The sequence below is a fragment of the Phalacrocorax carbo genome, chromosome 11 (genome assembly GCF_963921805.1).
Source record: "Phalacrocorax carbo chromosome 11, bPhaCar2.1, whole genome shotgun sequence".
Lineage (NCBI taxonomy): Eukaryota > Metazoa > Chordata > Aves > Suliformes > Phalacrocoracidae > Phalacrocorax > Phalacrocorax carbo.
The window spans coordinates 22,832,625-22,859,851 of NC_087523.1; the positions used below are offsets into that span (position 1 = coordinate 22,832,625).

Below are 27,227 nucleotides of genomic sequence, written 5' to 3' on the forward strand. Positions count from 1 at the left end.
GAAAATGAATCGACCTTTTAAGGTATCCTCGGCACATATGAACCTGAACCTCAACAAGAAAGCAGGTGACCTTAATGGCTTTTTCTGTCTGAACTTAGAAAAGCAGACTTGACCTTAAACCGGTGATTTTTCAGTACAAACCTCCGGTTCGTTTTACTGATCAGTATTTTTACTCAGCACAAGGTATTTCCTGAGAGCAGTCAATAACAGAAGCCTTTAGCAATACTCCTACGACGACTCTAACAGAACCTGCCCCCTCAAAGCTAAAGTTCGCTCCAACAGGGAAGTTTTAAATCACCCTCAGCAAAGATGCCGTCAGACAGACAATAAGTTGTCCCCAAATGTAAATTACAGCTTTATCAATTCTAGCCAGCGTTAATGCTAATAATCCAATTAAATGCAAGGCGAGTCTAATTTAGGTGAATTAAGGATTTCACTGGCAACATAAAGAACATTTAAAATTAGTGTTAAGGGAAAAAAAACTCTGAAACATCTGGGGACTGAGCATACCCAAGCGTCAGGAGTATTTTTTTTTTTGCCTTAACACACGGAAAAGAAACACCCATTTTTAGGACACGCAGTGCAGTGGAAAATATCCATCGGGGCTGGGTAACAGGTACTGGCCTCGGGCCCGTTCCTTGTGCTCGCAGTGCCACCCCCGCCCCGAGTGGCGACGGGTGGTTCAGGGCTATTTGTATTTAGGATTAAACGGTCTGGTGCTAAACTGACCTGGGAAAAGCGGTTCCCCTGTCTCTCTGGCTGACCTTCTGCCGGTCACTGTCGCTCAGCTCCCCCATCTCCCACGCAGAGTATTAAAAACCTCCAAACGCTTATTTTAAAATTAATTACTAGAATAGCCTACATAGCTTTGCCAGGCACAGACCTAAACCATTTACATGAATTTACCAATCCAAAGGGCATCCTGAAGCGTTCTGTAAAGCCTTACAACCATCCAATTAGCCCGTACCACCTCATTTCTCTCTGCTTTGCAGATCTATATTTCATGGAGGGATTTGACTGTTACTGCACAGCTGTAAGTTATTCAAGCACCGATTCCAATCTTGGTTATAAACATGAGGCAAGTTTTGCACCTGGAATCTCCCCCCTCATTCGAGTTTGTCTGCCCTCAAAAAAAACCCCCACCTTGACTCACCACTGAAGTTATGATTAAAAAGAACTGGATCTAAGAGCATTTTTACATGACCCTGTCAGCAGATGGACTGCAGGTTCTTCACTCAAAGCTATCAGAAAAAAACCTCTTCACCTGGTACCACGCAACGCCCACAAGGTCAGACTCAATTCCTTGCAGCAGGCCCGAAGAAAGGTCTAGTTGCTTCCCAGAAAGCTCTGTAAGTCAGCCTGGAGCCACCTGCAGAGAGACTTAGCCACAGCTGAGGGAGAGGTGGCTTTCCAGGGGGAAGAAAACCCTGAAAAGGTATTCAGTTTTTATATATAAAGAAAAATCTGTTTGAAAAAAATCAGAGTAACAAGATGTACAGAAAGTACTAAGATTTAATACAGCTTCATTAGTATTATTACACTTCGGGCTGGTTTTTTTTTAAAAGGCCCCGAGCAGTGCTGCGCTCCGCAGCCCCTCCGGACGCCGTGAGGTCACCTAGTTTCCATTCTGTAAAAGAAAGGGGAAGCAGGATCACACTCACTTTAAGATAAGCTCACTACTTAAGAGCCTTTAATCAACTTCGCATTTCCAAGTGTGAAGTTCTGCTTTAATTAACCAATAACCAGACTAGTCATTTACTTTAAAAAGGTATTTATTTTTGTAGGGAATAAAAAAAAAATCCTGTAATATAAGTGAAACTTCATGGAACAAATACATTTAGAAAAAAAAAAAGACACAGTGCTCCTCTAAACATGGTACAATTCGTTTTAAGCAGTGCATTAACTAAAATGACTTACGGGTATACGGCCATCGCAGCACATTCAAGAATATGGGATTTCACCGTCCACAATTTTATACAACTCAACAGTTACACTGACAAAAATAGCGACTGACTGACAGAAACAGCAAAAACACAGTTTTCAGCCGAGTACTACACACAAGTTTAGGTACGTTCCTACAAAGATCAGTTTCTGGATGATAGGAAAAGTACATACATGTGCTCAGTTACATCCGACTAGATCCAGTGCTACAAGTTATTCCAGTAGTATGCTGCTACTTTAAATACAGACGCAAACGCACAGGTAAGTGATGTGAGAAGAGATCTAGGTGAGCCATTTTAACCTACCCTCTTTCTGCATTGCTTTCGTAGTTCAGAGACGCCACAAGGACGCAGCGCTGTTCACCAAAATACTTGCCCGAACAAATTACACCAGCTGCAATTGGCACCGACCTGGCTGCTCGCAGTGCTAAAGCCGCTTACGAAAACATGGACTTTAACATCACCTGGTTCGAGACATTCCTCATCTAATTAATCAAGTGCTGTGTGTTAATTAAAACAAAACGACTACATTCAGAACAGGTTCTTCCCCCCACTCCGTGCCGAGGCATGGGAAGTGCCTGTATGTGCAAGAGGGACAGCATGTAAACAAGGAGTAACTGTGGTAGGTCCACTTAAAAAATGACCCCAGGTCTCAATGAAGAGTGGCGGGGAAGGGGCGAAGAGCAAAACAGCAGACACAGCGCGAATTCCCTTGGTCACTCGCAAATATTCATTACTAAATAGTGCCAAGAAAGGACCCCTTTGGGGGAGCAACCGTCAGGCACCGAAGCTGCCCAAAGACCAGTTTTGCCAGAAAGTGAACTGAAGCAGCGCCTGGCACAAGCGCTCTTTTAAACACCTTCCCTGCAGGTGCTACAGCTTTGTTAGATGCAGGGGTCCTTTCTGAGCCCCTGCTAGGGCTCACCGTCTCCAAACCCCACGGGAACAGAGACAGGGCACGTCACCAACATGGAGATTTACACCTGTAGCCCACTCAAGGCAGAGATCCTGGGAAGCTCGGCGCACCTTCAGCTCCCAGCAAACCTCCCTCTCCAGGACCTGAGCAGCTTACTGAAGCAAACCGAAGTCCACCAGCTACCTACAAGCAAGCCTCCTTCTCCATCCTAGTCAGGGTAGCTCCGTGTTCCAGCGAGCACCCACACAGCAGGTGGATTTTTCTTCCAAGCACTTACATGAAAGGCATTCACTAATAGCAGGGACAGAATATGCAGCTAGGAGTACATTATACCTACAGGCTTTAACAAACTGCTTTTCCTCTCCCATGAAAGAGGGCCAACTGAGAACGACATCATCTATGGGCAAACCAGTGATTCCCTTTTTTTGCTGTAAAGCAAAGAGCACTGACTGGATTTTCTCTACCACAGGCAACCACTGCAAAACAAAACACAAGAATCCAGCATTGTGAAGTTCACATTAAGACATTTCAACCGAGAAATAAAGCTAGACAGGTCCTCCTTCTACCTCAAAGCGGTAGCTTTAACACAGAACATTATAGGCACGTGCAGTGCCATACCTGTTTGTAGCAAGGGGGACACTATGTAGAGGCATGAAACCACGATACCATGGATAACATGGTAAAGCCACAGGTGCTCCAGAAAAGGAAGAGTTTTACACAAACAGAACCCATCCGCAGCAAATAGGATCCGTCCTCCCTCCCAGTTCTCCCAGTCAGAGGAATCCAAATGGAAAGCAGCAAGTTGTATTGTTCAGTTAACAGCTCCAAATAAAAGAAAACAGTATTTGTGACTTCACAAGGCATGGATGCTCCACTAGGAACACGGAAGTTACAGCAACTTTTCACCTACACAGTGCTTACACAAGAAGCTTCCTATGTAACAGCTTTTAGATCTCCTTTAACGCTTTTAGGGAACACATGATCACGTCACTCACCACCGTCAGCAGGGCGCTCCGTAGCGAGTGAAGGCAGGCTTTCTGCACGGCTCTGGGAAGCCAGTCCGAGCCGACCAGAGACCTGAGGACGCGCGGCAGTGCTTTGAACAGCTTTTCATTTTTGGTCTTGAAACACACAAGAGTTACCGTCAAAACTAAAAAGCTTCTAGCTAATCCGTTTTCAAGCAAAATCTCATGGAAAGCCAGGAAACCCTGGAATCTCTTCCAGCTCCATAAATTCACAGCGCCAGCATGAATTATTTTTAATATGTTACAGACTTTGACCAAGTCTGTATACATTAAATCCAAGAGGTTTAAACAGACAGACCACTACCTTTGTTTTTTCCAGCTAGGTTTTGCATTTCAAAGTACAAAGTCATCCGTTGTTCTGTTACTGAAGTCAAAAGCAGCAAGATTACTAAAAGCTTACTAATACTTTCAGTGTATGAAGTAATCTTTTCATGGTTATGTGCACCTGTAGTAATATCGTAGAGTCAAGAAGGATTTGTGGAGATGTCAGCATCACGTCTTAGGGATAAGCAAAGATGATGATACCACGACACAAGGTAATCTATGGTAATTCAAAAGGCGAGGCAACGTGTGAACATTTATAGAAACCTTCCACAAAATGTTTTTATACAAAGATTAACCAATGCTATGTCTAAATCCTTCAGTCGTCAGTCAAAATTCCCTATGACTCTGCATCTCTAATTTTCATTAGAGGAATATTAAAAGAACTGGTGACATCTAGAATAACTGGTCCTAAAAAGTGCCTGTCTTGGTCTCATTCACCACTTCAGAGTTCTCTCTTTAAGAAACCAGGCATACTGTCCACTACGCTCTTCTACCACCTGGAGAGAACATACAGGGTTGATCAATCAGTCCATATGAAACGGGCTCCAGACTGCAAAGTGCACGTGTGAAATTGAGCTTGTACACTATAAGGAGGCAAAGGGAAATCACCTCCCCAGCACCCTCCAGTGGAAATCTACAGCAGATTCCGAACCCTGGGGATCTACAGCAGCTGGATCAAGACTAAGGGTGCAACCTCTTCGCTTGAGGAATATGCAGATATGGAAAACTCAGAAGGCTGGCAGACTATCCAACTTAATGTTAGGACCTTAGCAGATCTCTATTTAGGAGCAAAGAGGCTCAACAGCAGATACTTATCTTGAGATTAAGAAGAAGTGCATTCAGTAATGTGCATCCTTCAAACTGAAATACATAGCTGTTGCATGATGCAGCATTTTTGGTATGTATCCACATAACAAATTTTGAACATCATCTGCTTAAGCAGATCTGGTTTAGTATTTTATGTGCTTGGTTTTTAAATCCATTGCACATTGTAGTTCTCTCACTCCTACCATGAAAATGACTACTTGCTTTAAGACTGAAAAACCTACAACATTAAAAGGAGTTTCTCTTTGCCATTCTAGGCACTGAAGAAACTCTGTTTTCTCAGGTATTGCCCTTTTTCCTTGGGTCTTTTGATATGCTTAAAAAAAAAAAAAAATGTATTTTGTTACCTGAAGTGAGACACTCTGGAGAGGTTTTTTTTTACTTTTCTACTTTATCTTGAACACTGGAACTAACAAAGCCACTTCACCATTGGTTCTAAGCATATGAAGAACAGCTATTGCGTTTTACGATGCTATAACGGAATGTTTTTACTTTTTCTTGTAGATTGGGAGGGCCAGCTTAGAAAATATTTTCAGTTTGTTTCAAAGCTTGGTAAGAGACAACAACTGGTTTTAAGACCTAATGGCAGCATCTAATTTAAACACCAGGATCCAAAAGAAAGTAGAAAAGCATCTTGAATTAAGCTGCACAAAGGGACTCTCTGTGCAGTTAAGCACATCTGTAGAAGCTTGTCCAGAACAAGTACTGCAGAACAGCCTTCCTGAGCCACCCATTTCCCTGGAGAGACAAGCCCCTGTTTCTTCACAAGGCTTCTGTATGAATGGGATATACATCTCCATTTTAAACCTGCAATGTTGAACTCTCCTCTCCAGCTGAGATAACTGCAGTTTAAAGAAACCAAGTAGTGTTAACAAGGACTGGAGGGAATCCCAGCTGGAGCCAGAGCCACAAGCCAAGACATCCACTTCTTGCTCCAATAAGGGGCCACATCCCAGCTTAGGTTTTGTCACCAGCTTCACAAAATTGCAAAGCTGACTGCCATGAGAGGTACTGTTCATCTCCCCACATCCTGACAGTGCAGACAAAACATCTCTAAGGTTCATCTAAGTTTAACACCCAAGGTAACATTCACGATAATCACTCAGCAGGTGATGTGAAGTAATCATTTTAGGCCCCATTTCAATAATAGAACACACCTCATCTATAATTACTGCCTCATCGATGGATGTGAGGAAAGCACATCGATTCCAGCTTAGAACAGAGACTTACTCTCTTGCTTCCATTTAACCAAGATCGTAAAACAGGAGAAAAATGCCATGTAAATTTTTTCCTATCTTTTCTTATTTCTAATCCACCCTCTGTCAAAAATTCACATGTCACAGGCGCTCTTTGTGGCTTGCTGCACTCTCACCATCAGCAAATGAGGTCCATAAAAGCTTTTTCTTCGAAAGGTTAGCTTAGAAAGAAGCTACTAAACTCAGGGGATCGGCAAAGATCCTGGAGAAGCCGGCAGCAGATAAAAAACCTGGTTTAAAAATACTGACTACAAAGAAGACCAAATACTACACTCTACGCTACAGTAATAAAAATAGTACACTGCGTGGCTAGACATTAAAACGGTCTCAAAAAGGCACAGGGGGGTTTGTTTTTGTTTATCAAATATGCATAGGAAACAAAAAATGAATCAGTTCTGGCACAAGGTGAGGGTCCATGCAGAGATTCATTCACAGCTAAGACTTTTTATCATTTTAAGAGGAACTGAAATTTTTTATCATTTTAAGACGACCTTGCACCACCACTGAGAATAAATGGATTGCATCTTTCCTACTCCAGTTATAAATACTGCACAACTCCTAAGCCCCGCATCAATTGGCCAAGATTTCTTTCAGCTTGAAGTACCAGTACTGGCAGGCAGTCATAAACCTTAAATACACACCATGCTTAAACACACATCGTGTTTCCACTGAAAAATAAGGTTTACACTAACTCAAGGTAGCCTTCTGGGCAGCTCTGTGTGCATCTTCATCATTTTAGCTGCAAAACGATGCGAACCAAACCAAATGCAGCCTGTCTTCTCTACAGCGAGCACAGCTCCCTGCTAACACACGTACCCACGCTTAGCTGTAAATGGTTAGGTGGCCTGCACCCTCGCGGGGGCACAGCTCCCTCACGCCGCACGCGCCCGGTTCGTCACACACAGTTCTCGGGGCCGATCAGTGGTGCTGCTGCGGCTTTCCATCCTTAGCTTCGGAGTCCAAAACAGCAACGGTGTCATTAAGATCGTGGAGGTCCTGGTGATGGGACAGGTTCTCTTTGTGCTTTTGGTCCCCATCTGACACATCTATATCCTCTGCTGAGGCACCGTTGCTCAACGCAGTAGGTGGTTCCACTTCATAATCCTGAGGAGTGTTGAGCATCGGTGTTTTTGAAGCAGCACGTCCTACTTTGGATAAGGAGCAAGCTTCGCTGGACAAAGGACCATCAAGGAAAGGAAGTTTCTGCGCCAAAAAAAAAACATTAAAAGGATTAACGACAGCTATTATTCCCAGATGTTGGGGACATACAAAACCCAACTGTCAATGTAACAGTCCAGTGTCAGTGCCTCTTTTTCAGTAATCCAGCACTGAAGTACATGGGCATAGATACTTACATTCTTGGTACAAACATCGTTGTTTTACTAATAAAACTAAAGTTTTCAGCATTCACATTAATCTAGAAAAGGACTCTGATAAAGGTCTTCTCACTGGGATATTTGTAGATGACTCTCCCACTACAGTATTTTTCAGGTGGCTTTTTGTTTGTTTGTTGGGGGGGGGGGTGGGTAGTGGTGGTGTTTGGTTTTTTTTTTAAATTATTATTATCCATAGAAAGAATATCACAAGTAGAGTCTTGAGCACGAAGAAAAGCCACCATTCTCCTCCTTTCAGGCAGCTGTACAGGACTGTGGTGGGTTGACCCTGGGTGCCCACCAAAGCCACTCTACCACTCCCTCCTCAGCCAGATGGAGGGAGAGAAAATAAGATGGAAAAAAAACCCTCATGGGTCAAGATAAAGGCAGTTTATTAAAGCACAAGCGAAGGCTGCGCGTGGAAGCAAAGGAAAACAAAAGATTTATTCTCTGCTGCCCATCAGCAGGCGATGCCCAGCCACTTCTGGGAAGCAGGGCTTCGGTACACACAGTGGTTGCTCCGGAAGACAAGCACTGTAATAACGAATGCCCCCCCGCTCCTTTGTATATTCATATTATTGGGGGGTGGGGGGGAGGAGAGCAGGCCCATTCTCTTCTACTCTCCCTCGAAATTTGTTGCGAGTGGAGTTGAAACCTAGATGTTCTTTTAACACAATCTAGGTTTAGAGAATTAGAACATCACGAGCCTGCAATTGAAGTTGGCAGAAAGAAGCAGAAATGAAGTTCAGAAAGAAAAACATGGCACCAAAAGATAATTTTCTCTCCTGTTTTATTGAAGGGATGCTTGGATTAATCTAGTGTAGAAGTAGTATCCTCACAGTTTAATACAGAAATTGAAATAAAATATGAAAACAGTGAGGATTTTTACAAATAGAATGTTTGTATAGATAGGTAAGCTGGAAACTAGTTAACAATGAAAAACAGCTACATGTAAGCATAGCTTATATCAGATTAGTTCATCAGGTGGGAGCAACCTGAAATCATCCTCTTTATATGAGGCCTTCTCTACCTTTTACCTAGCAGATGAGAATTTTAGGTAATCAAACCTATTTACCCCAGCAATGTCATTTAACTCCTTGTTTCGCCCAGCTCTGCCCAGCACGCTGAAACGATTGTTCAGCGCCAATGTTCAATCCCAGTTATATTTGTCAAAACCAACATGTGATTTTAAATATTATTAAGATTCAGGACTCACATTTTCCAGTTCGGATGCGTTGTCCTCCAGTTTCACCTTTTGGCTCACGCAGCTTAGGAGATGATCCAACACACACTGTTTTGGATGCATTCCTTTGTCGAAGCGATTGTACATCCCACACCAAAACCTCAAGAAGAGGGCCAGAAAAGAGAATTAGGAGGTCAACTGTAAACTAATGGCCAACAAACGATGTTGTCGGAGAAAAAAAAATTTCAGCAAATTGAGCTTAGTAACTGATTTTTAAAGCCTGCCACAGCCTTGCATTATCAAATTCAGTTTCAATGAGCAACTTTTCATGAAGTTCAAAAAACTTTCCAAGGTTCTAAGTACTTCTGCCTTATGACCCTTACGCACTGGCAGTAGGTATTAACATAAGATGAAAATAAACTTTTGTCTATAGCAGACTCACTGGAGGCTCCAGTTCACCTTCAAGCCCTCACTTTGCTCTACCTCCTTACTTTTATTAAAACCCTCTGACGGCCAGTAACCACACACGGCACTTAAAACCACAATGCATCCCTCCCTGTCTCGGCAGGGAACAGGAGTGAGCCAGAAGCAAAGCAGAACTACTGCAGCTGTAGCACCCTGGGCAAGCAGAGACACACGGCGACAAGAAATCCCTTCTTGTGAAAACCACCCTGACTTCACAAGCCTGGGTGTGACTGGGCACTGAAATTCCTGTTTTAAAGACTTCCTTAATATATATTAAAAAGAAGGAAAGGAGGAACTTTCTTTAACAATTGCCTACCCTATCATGTCAATTCAACAGAGCAAGCAGTTGGGGTGGGGTGGGGCTGTGGGTCTATCTACACATCTGAAGTTCTGCTTTTCCTTGCCTTTCCCCACCCTTTCTCAACACCAAAGAAGAAATATTATATTACATTACAGTACCTGCCCTTATTTAGCAATTACCCATGCACTCCTACTCTCAGTTTATGGATTAGGAATGGAGGCAAAAGGTAAACCAAACCACGCTAATCACCAAAAATTTATTTTATTGAACCTGAATTACCAAGCTACAGTACAATGAAAGAAAAGCCCCCCTTCTTAAATAAGCAACTTACTGGAAACTGAAAGGTAGCGTGTTTGGTTGAAGCTCTTTGTAAGCTGTAAATCCTCTGTACAAAGGATTTCTCAATTCCTGCTTCTTCTGTAAGAGGAAAGGCCACAGAGAATGGGTCTTCTCAAAGATTCTGTCAATTACAAATAACATCTAATCACTAAAAAAAGAATCAAGTTTAGCGGATTAATAACACTACCTGTTCTGAGTAGAATTAGATTAAAGGAGCTAAGAATTATTTTTACACCCTATTTGATTAATTTCATAAACACAAGATAGACTGAGATATATCACTGAGGAATACGTAATCACTTAAAATGGATGCTATCCAGTCCAAAATGGGTATCTGCAAGTTATTACTGTGGTCCAAATTAAAACATCTGACTCTGGGGATATAATTAACCTATTCACCCACCCCCCCCAATGCATAACACCAGCATCTATCAGGACAATGTTACCCTCAACCAATCTACAATTACATTAAAAACAAACACAACCTGCCTCTCTTCCAGCATTTAAAGTGACTTCTAGACTGCTGGCTCTATAAACTGTCACTCACTTCAGATCCTCACGCTCTTTATGACAGGTCCCAAGGAAGTTGCCAAACTGGCAGGAGTAGACGTGGTCGTGGATTTCAAGAAGGAAACGCTCATTAAACTCAAACGTGCACGGGAACTGCTGCATGAGCTGCCAGACACATTCAATGAACTGAGTGAAGACAGGGGATACTTCTTTGGGGTCACCATCCAAATGGCCGCACCTAGAGAGATGCAAGCAAAGCAGGGTTAAATCCTGTGCCACCCAACAGAAAAAGGATCCCCCCACCATTAAACAACTGGGAAGTTTTCTTCACTACTGGAATAAGAAATTATTCTGCAGTCAGAAAAAAAAATCCACGTGGTTTATCTTGCAGCAACCATGCATTAAGGCATGCTACCCTCAGCACTACTTGTTCTCCAAGGGCACCTGGTAGGAGTGATGAGAATTGTGCCATGTCCCTTTCTCTAAAGCAAAATCAGCGATGGAAGAGCCTACATAACAGACCTGCAAGCATCACAAGAAATATTTGTGAAATAGGAACCCTTGGGCCTATACTATGACGCTAGCACAAGGGAAAAGAGGCGATATTCTTCAGAGAAACATCATTGCTCGAATATATGAAACTAACACTAGCCCTTAATTGGGGAAAAGAAGTTGACATTGGTGGGATTCTGTCTGTCTTCCAGGAACAATAAGAAACAGTGAGGGGGTGCGGGGTTGGGGGAGGAAGTGTCTTCTATGATCTTCTAGGGATGTGCGAGTATTTTTGGTGCAGGCATAGCCACAACGGGCAGCAGCAGTCAGAACAATCTGATTTTGCTCCACATGGACATCAACAATGAAAACGTGGGAGGCAATTACCCAGACAGAAAAAAAAAAACTTAGAGAAAACCCCCAAAACAACAATCGAAAAAATATTTTTACAGCTTTATGTAAAATTCAGAAAAACCCTACTACTTCTGCAGAAATCTAGCCAGGAATCTATCGGTGTTCATTACAATCCATCACAGAAGAAAAACCAAGCAGGAAAGGAACACGCACATTTCTGGAGAGCAGCCAGTGCTCTATTGTACTGTAATGACTGTTCTTCCTTAACAGAGAAAACTTGGGTCAGAAGCCTCCTTTGCTGGGAAGGGACATAACCTGGAAGTCCACAGAAAGGAACAAGGCATCCCCAAACTTCAGTGGAAAAATGAAGACAGTTTTCTTATGATGAAGAACCAGCTGATCGAACCCCAGTTCCTGGGTCTGTGATTCCAACCACAACACCCTAAGAAGCAGCATGAAGAGCACTGATTTCCCTCAGAACTGTAAGGCACCAGCCACCACTATGAGAGGAATTATTTTATCTACTGGAATAAAAGTTCATATTCTCAGGCACTGCTGAAATTTACATCTCAAGTACTTTTTGTATCCTTTGCCAAGTTCTCATATTTGGAGCAACCCTTTATACCAGAAGAATAAGACATCCCTACTAGATGCAGGCTATCAATTACAGGAATGACAGCATTTGAAATATGCCTAAAGAATGCAGGTCAAACTGGGTTTTAGCACTATACTGGGCTCAAGTTTATGCTTTGAACTTGGTAGAAGTCCTGAAAATGTTAGCTGAGATTTTCTTCCAGGAGATGACTGCAGAAGAATTAACATGTCTTGCCAGAACATTAGCACTGCTCATATAATACGAATGTGATTTCACAGGCAGGAAAACACTCAGACTTCAAACAATTTGTTCAAGACTCTATGATTTTGTAAAGTAATAAAAAAGTGCTGATGAAATAACAACTGCAGCAGACACTGGCTTTATGCCACCGACTCCAGTATTTCCAAATGTCCTCTCTCCTGTCCTTCATTTACTTGTATCTTAATTTAATGTTTTACATGGGAATACATGAACCTGAAAACACTTCGTTTCAGTCAAGCCTTCACCCAGTCACCACACCCGAGAGAACATGCTGCTCTTACCTGTGTGAGAACTTGTGGCCCATTGCGATCCACTCCTTTTCTATTAGAACCTTCAGTTTCAAAACAGATTTAAAAAAGAACATTACTTGGTTTAGAAAAAGCAAAATGAAGCCTTTGATGTTAAACTCTAAAAAGCTTACAGCCAACATTACCCGCTGACCCTACTGTTATATCCATAGAAGTCAATGAAAATAGCGATAGCGATTTATAGATCAGTTATCAGTACGATGTCACGGTTGGATTCAGAAGTTATTTCAAGCAGGTCTAGTGCTATTTTGAGGGAGTTTCTCTGTTGTTCAAATCATAATATATGATTTTAAAGCTGAAAGAATTAACAGCTTAATATTACTCTGCTACTTAATTCGGAGAAGAGTATTGTGATATTCAGCAAAATAAGTCAGCAAATGGAATTCAACAAATGTTTAACACAAATAGGGATATAAGAAGCACAGCTGTGTGTTGAGGAGCTCAGGATGAGATCAGAAAAGCTGTATGACTATTTCTCTTTTAAACTGAATGCCTACACTATATATAAGAAAATAACAAGGAAGCACTATTTTCCTTAAACATGTCTCATAAGGAACCAAATGACTGAAGCTGAATCCATTACTACTTGCTTTGCCGGGTTGTATTTAAAGATCAATTCCTGATATCATCATCCAGAGGCTCAAAGAACAAAAGGAAGGCAGAAATTCACAGCAGAGTTCTTTGAGAACTTATGTTTTATTGCTTTTCAAATTTTTCGACTCTTTACACTTCTGTTGTGCTCATTTAGGGATAACCCGTCACAGGATTTGTGCATATAAACCATTTGCTCAGAGCACAGACAAGCGTTCCGTCTCGCTACTGCTCCTGTCCCTGACCAAAATCACGTTCCTTAGTTCATGCAGAATTGTCCAGAGCACAACCAAAGCCCAGGCAGATGTTTCATGTTCTGATGTAATTTTAACTGTTAAAAGATTGCAGTATAATCCAGAAGCAAAAATAATAATAATAAAAACAGCACAGAATGCAGGGAAACGGTCCCAGCAGCGCAACACACTGGAGGAGGTACAATTTGCATTGTTCTGATTTCAGGGTTTCTTTTAAGAAACTCATCTGAGAAAGAGCAGCAGCCTGTCTTTCAGGTATTTAATGAAAGGAGATGAATGGAAAGATAACATCACAGATTGCACTACGTTTATGCAGCAATGCCTTCAAATAAGAAAAGCCTGCAGCAGAAACCATGGCCAAATAAACGTATGATGGCTTTAGAAAAGGGTCTTAAACGATGCACAGATTTTACGCGTTATACAGGTTATGTATTGCCCTGTGCACAAGAATGAGTTCACCCAATTTTAGTCTTAGCAGATAAGAGCCCATTCACCATAACAGTCTCAAATGACAAGCTGCTTCACCACTTTTTTTGTGGATTGCTCCCGGAGTTGCACCCTCTGCACACTCATCTCTTGCTGCAATGCCTCATTAGTGGCTCTCGTGTGGACATTCAAGGAAACAAAGATTTGGGAGTTGTAGATAAATGGCTGCTGGTTTGTGCCCGTGCTGTTCAGGGCAATTAAGGCTTGTTTATAGAATCAAAGCTGGTTTTATATAGGTCACCTACTGTTTGCTCCAGGAAGTGGCCTAAAACATTTAATTAGGGCCTCTGTACATTTCAAATCCAGGAAGCACTACTTATTTTTGAAATTCCAACATTTGTGTTCTTACCATGAAGCCTTTAAAGGTCCTATAAAACGGATCTAAGAGGAGGCTAGCCAGGGAGCAGACCTGCGCCGTGCGATCCCACCCGTCAGAGCAGTGGACTAACACGCTAGCTTTTTCATCTTTCACAGCCTGTGAAGGAGAGACCAGACAGAACAGTTTAGCAGCTTTCCAGGTTGGTTACTCTAATTAAACACCACCCCTTCAACTGCATTTACCTGACTGGCCTAAAACCCAAGAGGAAAATTGGTCATTTCTCGTCTGGACGATGGGAACGCACCATTCCTGGGCACATAGCCATCGACCCATAGGAAACCCCAACCAGAACGAAATGCTGTAGCATGCCTTGTCAGCACCACAGACTGTCAAGAAACAAAGACCCTCTGATCTCAAAATGCTCAGTCTTCTGAAAGGCCACGAATTCTCAGTCCCCACTAAGGAAGAATTTGGTGGGTGAGTAAAGAATAATAACTGGACACACAGGGACTAGGAACTTCAAGAAAAATTAGGCAGGCTCATCCCAACCTCCTCCCACACGGATCACCTTCTTCCCCTTGTACCAGTGGCAGGAGAGAAACACAAGAATCGCTTCTTGCTTGCCACACGGGAAAATCTTCAGAGAGACAAGACAACATGTAGAGAAGGTCACTACTCTTGGCATGTGCTGCCTGCATGCCCTTCTTACTGCTGAAGAGCCATGGGCCTCTGACTTTCCTCCTTCTGTCTGACCTGCAAAGCCACAGGCACTGCAGAAATGAGCACTGTGATGAGTAATCCAAATTAGCAGTCCCCACACCACACAGAACCAGGAGAAAATAAACTGGTCTGGACAGCCCTCACTTAAAGCAGAGTAGTTCAGTAACTAACAAGCACAAGGCTACCAGTTGTTTGCACTACTAAATATGTGTTTTACAGAGTGTTTTTAAAGGTCATTTATTCAGATTCTGTGATTTTGTTTCAAATGAGTTCTAATAAAGCCTAGATAACTGCTTGTTACCATACAGTGAACAGGACAATGTCTCAAGCCCTATGGCATTTCATTTAGTCACAGGAAGGGTCTAGGGGAGTGCCAGGTAACCTGCTGGATGTTCTCTGAGTGCAGGCTTGGTTTTGAGAGCTGAGGCCAACCTGAATAGAAATGTTTTCCCACCTTCTCTCCAGAGACAACTTCACGGCCTTGGACCAGTCCCTAACAGACAAGTACATGTTTTTTAATTCACCTGCAGGTTGGGGTACGGTTTTACCTTGGCAAGAAAGACACCTGCATCCATCACAGCCTTAATGTGCCGTAACCAACCTGAGTTCTCCAGCCCAGTGAGGAAATCGCTCATGGAGGGGGACTTTGTTTCACACACTAAGAACACAAACAAAGAATGAGCTGAAACTCTGTTAACAATGTCTCCTTCTTTTTCCTACCTCATTATCTCTTCACAGCAACAGAGCTTAGTCGACCCTAAAAGCTAGCATTTCCACACTTTAAGTCTCAGCAGCAACAGCCTGTCTAAAGGACACAGAAACTACTGGTTGCACACTTAAATACACAAACTAGCAATTTTTAGCTATGAGAGAACTTGAGGATTTGAAAATATCCTCCTCTTTTTTGAAAAGGTAGCTCATTACCTTTTCAGCTGAGTTTTTTCCAACTAGGAAAGTGCTTAGTGATCTGTTACTTCACTACGGATCATCATCGCACACACATCTAACAACCACTAACAATGCAGTCACCATCACAAAGATCTGAAGAAAGGCGAGTTCTGATTTAGAGAGAGAAATAACATGCCTAACCTTGAAGGCAACTCAGAGGCTATATTGAAACCCAGCATAGAAAATACTTATACTAATACGGTTTAATAGCCTGTATGCACCAGCGAGAGAGATTTTATCACTGTCAAAGAAGAACATGGGAGTAAACAAGTATTTATTCTGCCTGTTCTTCCACCACAGAATAAATCTGCCAGGAACAGGCAATTGAGGACTTATACTTGTCATCAGACCAATCTCTTGGTCGTGAGAACAGCCTCATTTTTCTCCAAGGTCACCACGGATCCTGCAGCGCTACCTGGCCAGGCAATTGGAGCATCAATTATTCAACTACTTTGAAGCAGGATGACCATTACTTTGGTTACTAAAATATTAAACATATATTTTGAATGACAGCACTTGTATTACAGTTTAGAAGACTAAGCACAGGGACCGAGCGGAGTGATTTGCAGCATCTACTCTGCCCCGTCCCGCAGTCTTTGTCAGCACAAGGATGCTAATCGTGCTGGAAGCCAGCTAGCAGAGTATGCTGGCTTGATCCAAGCTCTGCCACCACCTTTAATGGAACTTCTCCAAAGTGCATTAGTGAAAATATGCTCCTGATTCACCTCTTGATCTCTAATGGCTCAGGTAAGTATTTCTTCTGCCTTGCTTTGCGTTTTTCCCTAAGATCATAACCTCACAGTGTAGCTGAATTACCTGAGCTATTCTGCATTTCAATATACATTTTAATGTATCAAAACATTAATTTAATATATTTTAATGTATAAAACAACTCCTATCAAGAAACTGGAAATAAATAAAAATAAGAACTATGTACATATGAAATTAAAGTCTTTGGAAGATCATGCCAAAATCTTATTTCAAATCAGAATTATTGTTTAACACTGAAATGCTCCAAACCCCAGATAAGTATTTCCTCAACAACCTACACTAGTTTTCTTTCAATAGCTCACAAAGTAACCATGAGACTACCGTCATGGTAAAATGTAAGATTTCTCTAGCCTTTTGCTTTTAATTTGGCACTTTTAAGGAATCCACATTTTACGTAACTAACACAATTAAGGAATGTTGTTAGTATTCGCGGCTATTTTTGAACCACTGCAAAACTAAGCACAACAATAAATAAAATGTCTGGCAGGAAAGCATTTCAACAACATTAATACTTTCAGCCTCTTCAATAGAGCAAACAAAGCAGGATACTGACTTCGCTTATCTGCTTCCATCACAACACCCAAGTCCGCATGCACATGTGCACGTGGGATTTATACATTCAGCAAGGGCTTCTGCCCAAAGGTAGCCAAGGTGATGAAGCCTGGCCACGTGCACGGCCCATGCCTACCTTCCAGGAGTTTCTGCAAGCTGTTCCGCATCACATGGATGTTTTCTATGCCAATAAATTTAAAGCGAATGTTGTCGTAATTATCTTCATTCTCATAACCCTTCCCAGCAGCTCGGTTGGCCATGGCATTTAGCTGTCAAAGTCAAGGGAACAGGAATAGGATAGAAAAGAAAGAGAAACAAACAATAAGCAGAAGTAGATGAGTCTGATTTGCAAGACCTTCTTTTTTTAAAATCTCCCAGAAAAGATACTGAACAAGGTTGTTACTCGGATGTACTTCCCCACCTCCCAGACATTATTTCCAGCTGTTTCGCTAAAATTACGCCAGTGTCTCCAGTCCATTAGTCATATGCAGAGACTCACTAAGACCCTGGAGAGAATTTCTTAGGGTAGGCACTATCAGAACCATGCCCAATTTCAGAATACTGCTGTCACCAAAACAGGTAGAGACAGAGTCTGCCTTAACTGTGAAGCTACATAAAAAGATTCAGACAGAGGCATATGAAAGGAAAACTAGGAAAGTCATTTTTACAAGTAACATACATACATGGTGGTATAGAAATAGTAAGAGAATTCCAAAGCTTTTCACAGACATACATGCACAGATGAAATAAAGCCACCTGAGGGAAACAGAGATATTAAAGTTGAGCAGAAAGAATACAGCAACCAACTGGAACTGCAGAAAAGAAGTAGAAAAGAAGCCAGTTGCTCTAACAACTACCCAAAACAGCTGAAAAGCTACCAGGAGAAGGGAAAAAAACCCCAAACCCAAAGAGCAAAGAGCACCTCAACCACCCACGTATTAATCTGGGAAGAGGAGTGATTTGCCTCCATAGAGAGGAGAAAAGGAAGAGTCAGATCCAGTATACACATCTTTAGAACAACTAAATAACCCTAGCACTTCATTCAAAGTAAGACATGATGTGTTAGAAGGAAAAACGTGACCAACTATAAATTCTCCCTTTTTCACCAAATACTTTAGAGCAAAATTGCCATCAATAATAGATTTCAGTGGAACATCTACGATACTGGAAGTTGTCTGTACCAAAAGAGCATGCAGCGACTGCTATAAACATACATATAATTGCAGAATAGGTTATCTCTAGGATATGCCATACTACAAAGAGCCAAAATACATCTTGGAACATCAGGTGGAACATTCCCTGCTTTCCCCAAAAGACTTTTTCCCTCTTGCCCTTGCCATAGTTTAACTAAATCTGTAGTTTCTATGAGATAACTGCAATATCTTAACAGTGAAGCAGGTTCTCAGAAAGCTCAGTTTTAAAATAATCGGAGCACTTTTAAATCTTTGTGTTTAAATAACTGCGTACCACAGAAATCCTTGTGTCTAATTTGCTTATACCTACACTCCCAAAAGACAATCATTTGAATTGGTTTCTAAATTCAGTTCCACAAGACAACAGTCATTGGAGATTTCATTTTGTGAATGTTTCTTCAATGTCCTCTTACGTAAACACCTCAGCACCGAAGTTCTACCCCCAAATAGTAGCTGCGGACCAGAAGAGCTGAATTGTATTAAACTCTGAGCTGCACATAATGAGAACACTAGTGTTCCTTTCACAAAGGCAGAAAAAAAAAAAGGAGGAATTGCTTTTCTCAGTTGTTATCAGACTCCATACAGCCCCACTCCTTCCCAGGTCTGCCGACAGAAGCACTTCAGCCTCGTGGAACTGAATCCTAAGGCTTCTCTCCAACTCACATATAATGGACCTAGCTCTCTGCGGGGGAAATGCTTCACTGTTTCAGCCAGCTTCAAGACTGCCGGTTGCTTCAGGCCATCCTTAACACAAACCTCAACCCAGGATACTCCAGGAGAATTCTTAACAGCACTTAATACTGCAGTTTTATTGTGCACGAGCATTCACCACAGTAGGACACCGAATCAGGAGCCCAATACTGAATTCCTGGTCCAGGACTGACACAGTTGAACCTAATGCAGCCTAAGAAAGCATTAGCAGAGTTGTGAAAGGACGAACTGGAAACAGCACTACTAACTTGGATGCAAGCTTTAAAAGTAGCCACAAACCCCATGAAGATACCTTTGGCCTTGTGTCTACAACATACATGAAGGGGCTCCCAGGGTTGGCTTCTCTGATCGCCTGCAGCATTTGTTCATCCTCCAGACAGCGCGCGCTGAACCCGGAGAGAGGCTGGCTACAACGACATATGGCAGCCTGCAACACACAACAGCTCACATTTTTCTGCTTTCAGATTGTCTCTACTGCGCTGTCCCAAAGAACAACAATTTGTTGGTTTTAAGTCGGTTTCACTGAAAAACTGCTACTTAAATGGAGACACAGAAATCCTACCAGAATATTTCTCAAAGCTAGAAGTTTGGGAATCTTAAGGAAGTAGTGAGGCTAAGGAGCCCTGCTGCAAACTCCATGGCTATATTCTCAAACCCACTATACTCTGCCTGATGATCAGTATCCCAAATGTTAGCATTTCTCATGTTTTTCTACTTGGTTTCTATTGTCCAAACCATTCTTTTGCACAACTTTGCTTATCAGTTGTTACCTTTCCATGCGCAGAAGCGCGCTGAGAGTGCTTTAGGGAAATGTCAATAGCTGCCGGCACAACTCCATACAGTTGCCCAGGTCAAGACACGCTTCCTCAGGAAAACAACAATTTGACTGTGACAGCATTTTCCTAACATCTGCATCTAAAACACTGCTGAGGCAGCAAAGTTAAAAATTTACATTCTGGTCTTCAGTGGGAAAAAAAAAACCTGAAACCGTGACTTATTCTGAGCTAGTGGGGCTTTATTTCATGGTGGTTCCTCCTCTTCAATACTAAGAATACTAAGAAAAATCTAGCTGAGTTAACGTTGTTAAAACATTATTCAATATAGCTAAACAGTAGATTAAAAAACCCCAATGCCAACAAGGCATTGAGGAAAGCTGATAAAACATAATTTCTAGAGAGGAAGCTTGGAAAGTCTGTGCTTTTTGCACAGCTCTGGACGCGCCCCAAGCATTTGCCTTTAACCAGCTTATTCTGTGACTCAGAACAAACCAATACTAAAGCTGTTAAGAGCAGCACAGTTCTCAAACATGAAGTTAATATGCTCTAATAATCATCTCATTCCTTCCTTTCACTAAAAGCAGACTGGACAAGAAGGGGAACCCTTACTCCCCACAAAGAGCAGACAATGAACAACTAACATTGTTTTCTTTATATAAGTAAGAAAGCACCGGAATCCGCCCTCTGCTTCTGAACCTTGAACTTCCGATCACCACTGCCTTATTAGCAGCTCTAGGCACCACTATTTCTGGAGGATATGTGTTGCAAACCTAAGCGAGAAGAAAGAAAAACATCCAGACATTACTACTTAGCAATTCAAAACTCATGAAAAATTTATCTTTAGCTTATGATCAAGCATTTACAAGCAACAGGAACAGATTGTTTGCCATAGCGTATCTAACATTGTCTGAAGTTTCAAGACATTAAGACGCATTTAGAAAAACAACACAGGTATAGGAGCAAAATAAAACAATGTGGTGAAGGAAACAATTTTGCAATTGAACCTAAAAAAAAAGACTGCACAGCACACGGCGCATAAGTAGTTCTTTACACCCATAAAATTTATGGAAGTTTCTGATTTTTCACGAAAAAAAGAGAAATTAAGAACAACAATATTTAAAAAGTTCCCTCTAAATCTTATTCAACTTGAAATGAGCTTCCAGCAATCAGGTTGCATCCTCAGAGACCAGCTTTATCCTTTTCCTCAAACAAGTACAGTCTTTTCCGCACGCACTTCAGAGATAAGCTACTCCCCAAGTCTGGCTTTACTTGAGGGCTGACAATTTTAAAACATAGGCTGGAAACTGTGAGGAAATTACAAAGCATTGGCACTTGAGTTACATGTTAGCAAGTAAAGCTCCGAAGTGATTAATGAGTTGAGATGCCCACGTTCAGATGCCCTAATCAGTTAATGGAAAAAACACCTCTCACATCATATCTCAATTCAGGCATCCAAAGATATGGTCATTTAAAATTACCAGTCATTTCTGACAGCACAGGCTTACATTTCTTCAACCCAAAGCGTAACAGTAAAGAAAACTAGAGGGGGAAGGGAGTGGAGAGCAGGACGAGGAGATTCAAGACTTAATATATTGGTATCTTCCTCAGAGTCGTTTTCCTTGTCTTTTAGACAGAAAGGTCTGACTGTACAACATCAGAAGAAATAAAGAGGGAAATAATATAAAGCAGGAGTTTGAGTAAGCTTCCTGAAAAATGCTATCTAACTATCGTTTAGATCCAACCAGGCCTTACAGGGGACAAAGAAGAAAAACAACAGCAGCAGCCAGTTAGGACTGAAATGAATGAGAGTCCTTATTTAGCAGAAGATCCAACCAAGCAAGAAAAAAAAAAACCCACACCAAAAAAAGCACCCCTCTGTTTTCCGTTATGGTTTTCCCTTCCTTACCTAGTCCCTTTCCACTCTGCCTCATTCCCCACCAAGCCCAACTGCTGCCATTTACTTCTCTTCTACACATCTGTCACCAGCCTGGCGGGACAGGGTTTGGAAATACCCAAAGCTGCTAAGGGTACTTCAGGTTTTTCCTAACAGATGGTTTGATATTTCTGTAGAAAAACAAGTATCTGGTACTTTGCCAGGGGAATCAAAGCAAACCAAGGTGACTCTGCAGCTCTGTTCTGTTCTTCCATAGCGTCATTATCCACAACGTAACATCAAGACGATGCTGCTTCCATTAAAACCAACTGAGCTCATTCCTCCCCCAAGGCATCGCTTATGCAGCAGCAGGAAGACTGCTGTATGCCATGTATAACAAAGAAGAGATACTGCACTAAATGGCTACTTTGGGCAAGAATTACCTCATAGTCTTTATTAACATCCGTTATTTCCCAATAGTCATTTGGAATGCCCATACGCTGGTAATCTACTTTTAAATCGATCAGCTTCCATCCAATCTCCCGGTTCTCTTTAGACGTTTTAGGATTATAAGAGAAAGCATAAAGTTCTTCAGGTTTCACTGGAAAGAAATAAATTAACCAGTCAGAGACACAAAGACATAGAAAGAGGTCAACACTTCTTCCTAAGGGCCACTCTGCGTGCCAACAAGTGGCAGGTGTACCACAACTGGTACAAGGACTGAAAAAAATTATCCAGTCAAGAAAGATCAGGAGACACAGAAATCATTTACTCAAGAAGCCAAAGGGCTATGCCACTGTACTGCACAGTTGGCTGTATTCTAATCATAGCTATCTTCCTTGTGCTTCTGCCTCCTCAAAGATCAGAAGCACAAAGTTTTCTTTTATCGCTTTGCATACTTCACTACTCTGAGCAAACTTAGACTGATTCTCACTCCTTAAAAAAAATTGAGCACTACACAGAAGAATATGTATATTTAAAATTTCTCAACCTCACATGTACAGGTTTTTGATCAGGGTAGTACCAGGTGCCAAAAATTCATACTGAAATCCTCAAGAATTTCCAATACTCAGCTCCCACACGCAGGGAGATATGCTAAAACATTTTGTTACAATTAAAACTTCAAAGTAGTATTTTTTCCTCAAATAAATTATTTCCTACTGAATTCACTGCAATAGGCATGTTTAACAAGATTTATATCATAAGAATTAATCTATAAATGAAAACATATATTAAAAATATATTTTTTGTGAAGAGTTCAGAAAGCAGTTCTCGCACACCTGTAAGTTCATCGTTCAACAGTGAGTTCTGACCCACAGAGAAAACTTGATAGATGTCTTGAATATTACTGTCAGCCCAACAAAAGCTTCAGGCTGTGGCTGACAAATGGTAATTTCTTCCTCCCTCCATCTCTACCATCCCAATTTCTTTCCCTCTCTTCATAAAATGCAAATCCAACCAATAACTCATTCAGCTGATTCCCAAGGCAGCAAGCGCTCCAGCGAGAGTGAAACCTGCCAGAGTCTGATAAAGTAGCCAGGTTACTGGACAGGTAACCCGTAACTGTCAATCATACACGTGCAAATCAAATAATTATATGCTCTGCCAAAAACCCACAAAGGAAGCGTACATACAGAAATTTTAAAAACAACAAAAGAGAACTGTTAAAATCCATAAATAGAACAAAAGAAAGAGCTACAGCATATTACACATATAACCACAAGACAAAAGAAATTGATGTAATCCCCTGCGGTGACAGCTCCCACGCTTCAAGACACTACATAAGTCTCTAATTTTCAAAACTGAATGAACAGTGACAGCCTTTAAACACAACACCAGAAACCTGCAGATGCAGCATTAGAATTAGAACTTTGGAACTAAGACAACTCCAAACTCAGGGCACAAGGGAGATGCTGGGAATAGACACAAGCCTTAATATCAATCAAAAAAACCCCCAAACTCAGCAAAAAACATTTCTACTAAAGCATTTCTATTCAAGCCCTATGCGAAGGCCAGCACGAAGCAGACCGGTGCTATCAATTCCCTTCCCTTAGACTAGCGACATAATTACAAAACACAATTACAAATGGCATCCTAACACCAGACTCCAAAACCTGGTTCACTGAAGGAGCACCCCAACACTAGAAGCTGCCACAGATAGAAGCCAGGGAGGAAACTCAGTGGAATGCGGTCCTGCAAGAAGATGGAGCTTGAAGATTCATCCATAATGGACTAAAAAGCTGAAGCCAGAAGCAGACCACAGGCTTCTGAAGATGTTTTGCTTGGACTCTTTAAGAGTGACTCGAAGCCAGGGCAGCCAGGGCAAAGCACAGGGTTTCACAACAAAGAGAAGACAAACACTGAAGAGTAGCCTAAACGCGCTATTGGGAAACAAACGAAAGATGCCAAAGTTTAAAGCTTTATTTGCAGGATTCCAGAATTCTGTGAACATCTGGATCAACAGGAAAGGGCAGAACTACACAGGGCCAACAGCTAAGTCACAGAAATGACCGACAACAGCCAGGTACAGGATACGACACTTGGCAGGAGTGCTACAAGGAAAAAGCCTGAGATGCCACATACAGCCTCATTTGGGCGAAGGCACTTTGCACGGGCCTTCAGAAGTTCCTCATGGGAGGCCACCTCAATCCCACTGCCACAAAAGATTTGTGTTTATCTCAGAAGCAAACGCCCTGGTCCGCAGGGCAGCACTCTACTTACTGAGCCGACCCACACAGAGCATCTCTGGTGGTGGAAACTGCTTCTGATTTCACATTCTCCCCCTCCTGCACTGACACCACAAAACAGTCTCACAGACAAAGCTTTCTCTATTGCTCAGACGAGCCTTCCAGCTCAAAGCGTTTCAACGATGTGCAAAACAGACTCCCATCCCAAATACCTGGTTGTGAAAGCTTAAGCAATGAGGTATACACTTCGTGACAGTCACGTTCCTGCCCAATAACAAAGTGAGCCACATGGAAGTTCTTGCAGTGGATAAGGAGTGGATATCCAGCCGTGGTCAGAGGCAATTTTTCTATAGTTGCAATATGGTGATGCAGAATCTGAAAGAAAACAGGAAATAAACAACATTTTTCAGATGCCACTCATAAGGTTGTGAGCAGTACACGCAGACAGTAAGTTTTTGCAATACTATCGGCTATTTATGTTTACTGCATCTAACTAGCAGCAGAACATGATTTTATTTGGGATATTTATCAAACAAATGTCATAAACATCCAGACTGTGCACCCAAAGGCTAGGTAACTAAAAGCAAGATTGAAAAAAATACAGCTGTATAATATAAATTACTTTTAGAGACTGATGTCCAACTCAGTGTACCTGGTTCACTTTGCCCTCCCTCCACTCCCCCACGCAATGTATTGTGTCATTCCCATTCTACTTTAGAATTAATAAAAAGGCTGCTAATTTCAGCGCTAATTTTGCACTTCTAAAGCTGTAGATTCAAGTTTGATGGCTTGGTATACTGAGTTTGAGATAGGAAACTAGACAGGTTTTTTTATGTTCCTGGAACTAACACTAATTCAGCAAGTGACCTCTGTCAAGTCGCATTACGTCCATGCTCATTTCCTTCCCAAACAGCTGTTTCTGTTAAGCGTTTGGTATCAAAATGCTCTAGAAGACCACTACAATTTTGGAATCCACAAACGTATTCATTTTGGACAGTAGATATAAAGCCATTTTTGTACTTGTGTTTTAACAGACTCCAGTATCACAACATACCCATGTTTCTTTCCTGACTTCAGCAGAAGCATCTACATAGATAAGGTGTGTAGCTGTCAGGTATAATGTCCCATTTGCTGCCTTCCTATTTGTATAGCGATCTAGTAATTTCACATTTTCAACCTGCAACATAAAAAGAGTATGAAAAAAATGAATTTCACTTTGATTGAGGAAGTATCTAAGCACCTGTTGAATCGCAATCATGAAACTGCTAATTTACAACTCAGGAAGAAAGAAAAATACAAGAATTGTAAGTCTCCCCTGTAACACTAACTCAGCTTTACACTATAAATTCAAATTATTTCTCCTGCAATTAAAGCCAAAAAGGTTAAGCAAACAGCCAAGGTTTAGCACCAGTGTGAGTAACAGGATTACTGGATTTATAGCCAAGATGATCACAGTTTGCTACTGTGCAAGATTGCAGAAATAATAAAAGAACTGTGAAAGAAAAGGCTGCCCGTGTTCAGTATAATCAAAGTGTTGCTGTGAAAGAAACAGCCCTCTCCAGTCTGAGTTCAAACTACTCAGTCACCTCAAAAAAGTATTAGCAGCTACTTCTTGTAACACACTTCCTAGGCATGTAAGTGTATTTCATAAACCACACTAGGCTAATTAATAAAAATAGTTTTAAAAAACAGCACAGACATAATAAAACATTGACTTTGAAGTATCTCACATTTGATTCTCTCCTGGCCTATTTGCTTCTTAATGAACATAGATGGAATTTTTCTTTCATCATTAAGCAAAAATAGTGGGGGAAAAAATGGAAAGGACAATGAAAACAAAAGTTAAACACAATATGATACATTAGTTCTGGGTATTGAATATGTAAGCTTCCTTACAGGGTCACTGGTCTGAGATAGATCATGGAAATTGTCAGCAAAGATCCTTGAAGAGCAGAGGTCTAAGCTCTATGTCTTCCTGTTATATCACGTTTTTCAGCACATATAATTATACCTAAAATTGCCCTTTTTCCGGCAGGTCTAGCAAAGCACCTTAGGCAACATGGGTACGGAGCAGCCCCAAACTAATATCCTAGAGAATAAGCAAAAACAAAATACAGCAACCTTCATGCTATTATAAATCAATCAATCAATCAACGAACGGCTGGACAGACAGCTGCCTGAGGCAAATACTATTTTTTTTTAAGCTGTCACGGGCGCAGCATTCCCGCAGCTCCTGTTTCACGTTATTCAACTGAAAAAGCACATTTTGATTCACTTCTTCAGACTGAAGGGCTCTCCGCACTTGGATGTAAACGAAGTTTACCGAAGCGTACCCAAAACACCTTTTGATCAGCATCCTTGCTAAAAAAATCCCCTTTTCAACACGGCGACACAGTAAGAAACACCTGAACACCACGTTAAGTAGCTTTAATCTTTCTAGACTTGCCCGTGACCCCTCCGAGAGGTGCAAGGGACGTTCGCGGATACGCAAGCCCTGCAGGAGAGCAAAGGTAGCTGGTTTGCCGAAGTTAATCACGGCCTTAAGAGAAAAAAAAGAGTTGTTGAAGACGCAGGGCCCTGACAAGAACCGCAGCCCGCCGCCCCCGGGGGCTTCACCTCACGCGGCCGGCGGGGAGGCCCCGGCGCAGGGCGGCGAGCGGAGCCCCTCAGCCCAGCCCAGCCCAGCCGCTCCCGGGGGACCCCGGCGGGAGGGCGGCTGGCAGCCGGCGCGGCGTAGCCCCTTACCTTCGGGGTGGTGATGTGCTCCATGGCGGCGGCACCCACCTCCCCCGGCCTCACCTCGGCGCGCCCAGGCGGGCCGGCCTCTGCGCCGCCATTTGCACGGGGCAGCGCCCGGCCCCGCCGCAAACCTCGCGAGA

General features: G+C 42.0%; 1 protein-coding gene across 1 annotated transcript; it reads right to left on the minus strand.

Moving 5' to 3' along the window:
- Nucleotides 1-1,754: 1,754 nt before the first annotated feature.
- On the minus strand, nucleotides 1,755-27,227 carry MTMR8 (myotubularin related protein 8). The gene is made up of 14 exons (XM_064463434.1): nucleotides 27,094-27,227; nucleotides 25,403-25,525; nucleotides 24,561-24,723; nucleotides 22,105-22,262; nucleotides 20,430-20,558; nucleotides 19,305-19,439; nucleotides 17,245-17,377; nucleotides 15,386-15,495; nucleotides 14,148-14,273; nucleotides 12,441-12,490; nucleotides 10,495-10,695; nucleotides 9,940-10,068; nucleotides 8,876-9,002; nucleotides 1,755-7,489 (listed from the first exon to the last, which is right to left on the minus strand). The coding sequence occupies exons 1-14, from the start codon at nucleotides 27,115-27,117 to the stop codon at nucleotides 7,205-7,207; spliced, it is 1,893 nt and encodes a 630-aa protein (XP_064319504.1). The 5' UTR covers nucleotides 27,118-27,227; the 3' UTR covers nucleotides 1,755-7,204.

Excerpts from the sequence above, each read along its gene's own strand:
- MTMR8 (XM_064463434.1), bottom strand. The coding sequence starts at position 27,117 with ATGGAGCACATCACCACCCCGAAG. Across the intron at positions 24,724-25,402 it reads AAGTCAGGAAAGAAACATGG|ATTCTGCATCACCATATTGC; the intron begins GTATGTTGTGAT and ends GTTTTCTTTCAG. Across the intron at positions 17,378-19,304 it reads TTGTAGACACAAGGCCAAAG|CTAAATGCCATGGCCAACCG; the intron begins GTATCTTCATGG and ends TGACTTTGACAG.